This window comes from Sceloporus occidentalis, unplaced genomic scaffold (assembly GCF_023333645.1).
Source record: "Sceloporus occidentalis isolate IW3139 unplaced genomic scaffold, rSceOcc1.0.p SCAF_84, whole genome shotgun sequence".
In the NCBI taxonomy this organism is placed as follows: Eukaryota; Metazoa; Chordata; class Lepidosauria; order Squamata; family Phrynosomatidae; genus Sceloporus; species Sceloporus occidentalis.
The window spans coordinates 1,172,328-1,179,479 of NW_028317064.1; the positions used below are offsets into that span (position 1 = coordinate 1,172,328).

General features: G+C 42.4%; 1 protein-coding gene across 1 annotated transcript; it reads left to right on the forward strand.

Annotated features, from left to right (window-relative positions):
• Positions 1–204: 204 nt before the first annotated feature.
• LOC149285094 (RING finger protein 24) lies at positions 205–5,476 on the forward strand. The gene is made up of 5 exons (XM_089495788.1): positions 205–347; positions 2,135–2,177; positions 3,119–3,160; positions 4,430–4,509; positions 5,338–5,476. The coding sequence occupies exons 1-5, from the start codon at positions 205–207 to the stop codon at positions 5,474–5,476; spliced, it is 447 nt and encodes a 148-aa protein (XP_089351914.1).
• Positions 5,477–7,152: the final 1,676 nt, after the last annotated feature.

Here is a 7,152-nt window from a genome sequence, read left to right on the forward strand (position 1 = left end):
TCAAGGGAGGAGAGAGGGGCATCAGGGCAGAGGGACTGTCGCTCCTAAACAGGGACATTTGGGAGTTATGAGCTTCTGATGGCGAAGAGTTGAGTGAATGAATGAATGTCTGATGGCGTGACGTGGCCGCCTGTTCGTTGATGTTCTTTATAGCCGAATATCTCGCGTGTTGACGTTTTTCGATTTGTCTTCTCCAGCCCACCCATGAGCCCCGACTTCCAACACCACAGCTTCAGAATGCCTAACATCGGGTTCCAGAACCTTCCTCTCAACATATACATCGTGGTGTTCGGCACCGCCATATTCGTCTTCATCCTCAGCCTGCTCTTCTGCTGCTACCTAATCAGGTAATGACGAGCTGCCGGATACCGCTAAGGATATGTCTGTGATGTGATGTATGATGTGTGATGTATGATCTGTGATGCGATGTATGATCTGTGCCCCCTCCCGTTTCAGGGCAGGAAGACTACTAACCCCCCCCCCGGACCTGCCGTCCTAGTTGCCGTAGGCCGAAATATGTTGCAGGTCCCTAGCTTTATTTAGACCGGACATCTCCAGAGTCATCCTGCTGAATCTTCTGTATAGCGCCATGTGATCTGCCGCGCTCTATAAATATAATGTAATGCGAGCAGGTAACGGTTCCGCCAAATACCTCGGAGTAATAATTGTGCAAATGGCCCTCGGGCCGGTCCGTAATCATTCAGGGCCGGTCTGACTTGGACCGGTCCAGTTTAACCTTCCCCTATGTAAACAATTATGCTCCGGCATGGGGAGACAGGAACTCAGTGGGGACACGGAACGCAAGGTTATGTGCCCCCCGCCACGTGAATGTGTAAGTGGTGTGAGAGGGAGTGTGTGTGATAGTGAGTGTGAGTAAGTGTGGTATCTTTTATTCACTTGAGGTGAATAAAGTGTATATGTGGAATAGCTATGGGTGCGTATAAAATAATTAGAGCTGGGGCTCTGCGGGGCCCATAGGTGCCTTGTTGTTATTATTCCTTGACGATTATTATTACCGTTACCTGGAAACTTGTTTACTCAGTGTCTGCGTCTTTCGCATGGTTGCCCCCCCCAGCCGTCTGGCCACACCCATGCCACGCCCACACCCCCGCCCTACCACGCCCACCCCCACCACTTTCGACACCAAGGCACGCCATGGCAGCTGGCAGTGTAAACATGGATTTGCTGGCGCTGGATACACTTTAGTGGTGTTGGCCGGCCAGACTGGAAAATCCACCTCAATGTTGTGATAAAGATTATTGCCAAATATTTGAGAGATTTACGAGAGTCAAATAAAACCGGGTCTGTGTGCCACGGCCTTTGGCCTAAATGCACCAAGGTGAGGGAAGATGCCGCCGAGCCTCCTGCCCCCGAAGGGCAGCTTATAGCCCGTCATGAATTAAACGTTTCACATTAACCTGCCTGTCGGCGCGGCCCTGTGACATTAATCTCGCTGAGGTCAGGTCGCCCTTGGCGTGTAACCTGGGTGCGTGTGAAGCAAGTTGCAGGAAGCAGCTGGGACGTGGCAGCTTATCATGCGTGAATGTAAATTGTTCATACGTGTAGCATGTATATTAAAGCCGCGCAACGAGCCTACGCTGCCTTTTATTGCACCAATAAGTTGCAGTTCTGAAGAGGCGGGGGGCTTATTTTAAATGAAAAATCTGAATGTTTTGGACCTCAAGGGCCAACTTTTTGGAATTTCTCTTAATGTTCTTCACGTGAAAGGAATTGATGATTGGAAAGAACTTCTGCTTTATGGTGGGTGGGATGGTTGAGCCTTTTGACCACCATCTCTCGTTGACCACCATGTCCCCTTGAAGACTCCAGTGTACCTCCTCCTCGGTGGAGACCCTAGAAGGTCCGGTCCTCCCTTGACTTCGGTCTTTGAGGGTAAGACGGGGCCCTTATGTCTCCTTAAGGCTGCAAGAAGGAGATGGGGGACCTGGCTTCCCTGTGGCCCTAATCCACGTGGAGCACTTTGTCCCCTTTCTTCACGGACGGAGGGAGGGCGGCCGGTGGCCGGTCCTGTCTTCACGTTATACGCGTTTTGTGGTGCCTTACGTGCCGTGTTCGCTGCCGCTTATTATTTAGAAACTTGCTCATGTTTTCCTGTTTTTTTGTGATCTCACAGGTTAAGGCACCAGGCGCGGAAGGAACTTTACGCGTACAAACAGGTTCGTTTACTTCGGGAGCTCTTGTGATTCACGACGGCGACTAATCGGTGACTGAGATTTTCAAAATCATTAGAAATAAAGAAAAAGAAACTCGATATATAAATAAAATCATAAATGTCCCTCACCCGAGTTTAATCAACCTAAGAGTTTATTTTTCCAGCGTCCCACAGATTTATTTGTGGCCAGAAAAGCTACGTTAGGAAGTAAATAAACACGTGCATTTAATTTCCTATAATAAATACGTTTTCCTCCAACATTAAAAAAAAATCAATAAAAATAAGTATTTTATTTATTTATGGGGGCTTTGACAAGGTCTCTCATGTGCCTTAAAACAACCCAAGATTTCCTCCAAGGTTTGTTCATAATTTTTCAGGGAATGCTTAACTGTCACATGACCCGAAAGCAGACACTGATAGGCTGTTGCCATAGAAAAAGAAACATTCGGTGCTTTTTGTGTATAAACTTTTAACGAAAAGAATAAAATGCCAAAAATGAGTGTTTTAGGTGGCAGAGAGAGGGAAGGAGGGAGCATGTAGTCCTATAAATTATTAAAAACAGACATTTTTATGTTGGGGGTGGGGGGCAGACATTTTTGAATGAGATGAGCCATGGCCCCCAGATGCGCGACATTATTTTTATATTATAATATATTTTATTATTGTAGGACTCCCAAGGCCCCCCCCCCCCCCCCGTGTGGGAAATATACATACTTTGGTTTATTAATCAACACAATAATAGTAGAAGAAAAAATGATATATTCATAAAAATATTCCAGATTTCTATTAGCTTTTATTTAACCCTCGCTAACACTTTAATACCTTGTTAGCCGTGCGTGAGAATTCTCTTTTTTGACCAGTTATAGAGGAAACGGACCCATTTTCACAGTGCATTTTGGTAACCGATATTTATTCCCGCTGATGTTTTTTTCCTCTTCTTTCTAGGTTATATTGAAAGAAAAGGTGAAAGAACTGAACTTGTATGAGGTCAGTATTTAAAGGTGTTCTTTTTCTAAAGCAAACTTTTCCAGTATTAAAAAATAAAATAAAAAATGTGGGTAGTAGATAAGTGGAGCAGCCTCCCAGCAGAAGTGGTAGGTCTTAACACAGTGAGGGAATTTAAACATGCTTGGGACCGGCATATGGCTCCTGAATCTAAGACTAAGGTCTGAGTCTTTACATCACACACTAAATGGGCTGAATGGGTCTGATCAATTTCAATTTTAATTTTTTCTTTAATTGTAAAAAAAATGTAAATTGTTCTATTTTTAACCCTCGGAAGAACTTTGAGAAGTGTACTTTTTTTTGTTTCTTTGGCGTTTGCTAAGGATTTGTTTTGCGTTCTTAGAAGCCGTGGGTGTCTGGCGTTAGAAAAAATAATATTGCAGGACCTTAGGAAAGAAGCTTTTGGCTTTTTAGACGCCGTTCATGGCTATGAAGTTTTCTCCGCAGGCACCAGGGAGGGAGATACTGCCGCTTTGGTGGCTTTTGTTCGGCTCTTCTATACAGAGCTGCTTTTAGATTAGGCTCTATTTATTTACATTTTTCCCCCTTTTTTTTATCCATTATTTGGATTTCTTACTAACTGGAGAACCTGGAAATTAGCAATGGATTCATTTCATTTATTTACCTAGTAACAAGCTATTAAGTAGGTCCCAGATTTAAAGACCCTATAACCTTTTTTATTTATTTATTATTATTATTATTTTTTTCCTTTTTCATCCATTATTTGGTTTTCTTACTAAATTTAGAACCTGGAAATTTGCAATGCATTCATTTTTTTTAATTTTTTTTTGTTCATTAAATACCTAGTAACAAGCTATTAAGTAGGTCACAGATTTAAGGTCCCCATAATTAGGGGACCTTTTTTAAATTTATTATTATTTTTTATTTATTTTTTGTTAATTTTAACAAATTGTGTGATGGCAACAACATAACATGAGGTTGAGACTGTGGGAAGATGTAGGGCTTAAGGTGACATAACAAGAAATAGGGGGTTGGCCTATCTAACGATTGCAAGCTCTTGTGGTCACGATACAGAGGCTCTATTTTAATAAGAAGGATTGGTGTTGTAATCCATGGACATTAAGCAACGATTTATTTTTACGATCTGTAATGTTTTATTTGCTCCATTACCGTGACCTTAAAAATATTTAACTAAATAACCGTAAATTATATTTATTTTAAGATAAAATATTTGTACACGAGGCGTAATAAAATCATTCTGATAATCACCCCCGCGATGCTGTATTGTAGATGTGCGCTGTGTGTTTAGAGGAATTCAAGCCGAAGGATGAACTGGGAATATGTCCGTGCAAACACGCCTTTCATCGAAAGTAAGTAGATCCACCGGAGTTTGGGATCCCGGAAGGGGTTAGTAGTTGCCTAAAATGTTAACTTATTAAAGGAAAGTGACAAAATAATGATAGATGGCTATTAAATATGTCTGCGTGTGTTTCATGTCATTCCGTTGTACAGCGCCGCAGAATATGTTGGCACTGTATAAATCATTAAATATTATTATTAATTATTAATTAATTAAGGCTTATGTTATTGCAACACGTAGACGTTTTACATAGTGATGCAGTCAGGAGGAGCATAAAGTATACCTTTGTGGTGCACGAGTCCTAGGGGTCCAAAAAAAAGGCTTCATGGTCTAAGTGGATGCTTTTGATTCTGGTCCTAAGAACATCTCCTGCACCTAAATGTAAATATGCAGACACTGGTGATTCAGATCCACAGTATGACGGGTATGATCTAAAAATGTGCTTGCCACGTAAACTGTAAAAAAAAATAAAATAAAAAAAAAAAAAAATTTAAATAAAAATAAAAAAATTAATTATAAATAATAAAAAAATAAGATAAAGAATTTATGAATCCTCCAGATATAAGTCTGGGCAAGGAATTTGGAACAAAAAAAAATCTGTATTTTTAATTTTAAAAGTTTGCAGTGATTTATTACTATTGTTTTATATAGTGCCATCCCATTCTGTAGCGCTGTACAATGGGTTGTTAAATTACCCCTTTGCTGTTTGGTCTGAATAAAGTCGGTGTCTAATTTCAAAGTTGTGAATTGTTTCCCTCTACCCCCTTGGAGTTAAATTACTATTTTTTGTTTGCTTTGACCCATACCGAATGTTTTCCTCTGTGTTTTCCCGTTCCAGGTGCCTCATCAAATGGCTCGAAGTAAGGAAAGTCTGCCCGCTTTGCAATATGCCCGTGTTACAATTGGCTCAGTTACATAGCAATCAGGAGCATAGACCTCCCCAAGCGCCCCTGCCTGGGGCAGAGAACATCGTATAGCTTTCAGCCAGCCCGCCCTTGGTCACTCGTTGTAAAGGAGCCGCAGGCGTCGTGTCCGTGACCGGAAACCCTCGAGAGGCACCTTCTACCATCGTACTGCGCCTGTGGACGAGATCCCACCTTAGTCTTGGTCATGGATACGTGGACTTGGCAGCAACCAAAGCACTTTTGATGCCAGCGCAAGCAGGACCCGGAAAAGAAGGGAAGATAGCCTTGGAAGAGCACTTTAGATGATTTCAATGAAACTCTTGCACCGGTATAGCAAAACTATTGTTATTATTAATATATATATATATATATAAACACAGATTTTTGGGGGGTTATTTAGACTGGAAGCTTCACTGTGCCAGGAGGGAAGAATTCTTGGCATGTTCTAAAAGCAGAAGGTACGGAGGGTTTCCAAACCAAGGAAAACTGATATCTGAACAGCAGTCTCTTCATACTATGCAAGCTGCTTACCTGAACAGTGTACACCTGGTTCTGTTACACGAGAGAGAACATCCGGGATTGTCTAATGTTCCGAAGATTCTTTAACGCAAAGGTTTTGGATGTTGAGCTGGAAGCATGAATTTATCTTGTTGAGTTGAGTGTTCTCCATTAGTAAATGACCATCACTGGTCACAAAAAGAGGCTGGTCCTAAAACAGATGGTACTCCAGGTGAGAAATACCTTGAATGTTGGTTTATACATGATACATGTTAGATGACATGTGTCCAAAGCTTTGACCACAATCTGGAGAAGACCACCGCGGTGAGCTGGTGGCCAACCATGGAGACAATGGCCTTTTTAAGAAGGAACGTGTGTTGCGTGATGCAAAGTCCAGCCCTGCTACGTATTGTCAGGCCGTCCGTGTCCACACGCTGCAAAGCCTATGGAAAAGAATGTACATCGCGTATACTGTTTCTGTTCTGTGGAACCGTCTCTGTAAGACGGAATTTCCACGCTTATTACTATCGCTGGGTGATTCCTAAAATCCCGCTGCGATTCGACATTTGGTGGCTAGTAAGGCTTCCCGATATCGAGCTTCACAAAAGGTGATTTAACCCTAAAGTATATTTTTAATTCAGGTTTAGTGTTGCCTTCCATTCACAACAATGCAGGGAAAACGGACCTTGAGCCCTGACGGGGTATGGATTCGGTCGTGGCACTGGGTTCAAGAGCTGGCTTGGTCGGTGGTTTTCGATGGACGATCTGTTGGTTGTACATGAAGCATATCTCGGACAGGAAGTGGTTAAGGGTATTTGAGATCGGTTCGGTTGGGGGAGAGAACGCCGAGACGAATTAACCCATTAGATGCCCTGAGGCTTAGGCTACAACGTTTAGTTAGCCATGAATAGTGTTGGCAACAAAGAGCCATCCATATGAACACTGGCCAATTCCATTAATGTCGCCAGCTTCATTCGGTCTGATTGGAACAAAGTTTCTATGTGTCCGGGCAACAGCTTGTTTGACCCATACAGTGGCTTTGTCGCGGGTCATCAGCTGGTTCTTTCCTATACTTCTTAGACAAGATCAAGATATTGTGACAAACCCAGACAACTGAGAACGTCATTCTTTCTGCTGTGAGATTTACCAAGTTTTAATTTGCTAATCTGGTGAGTTTATGTTGCCAGTGAGTGAATTATCACAATTTAACTCATCGAGTGCCAGGGAGGGTGTCTTATGGTGCCTTGGAA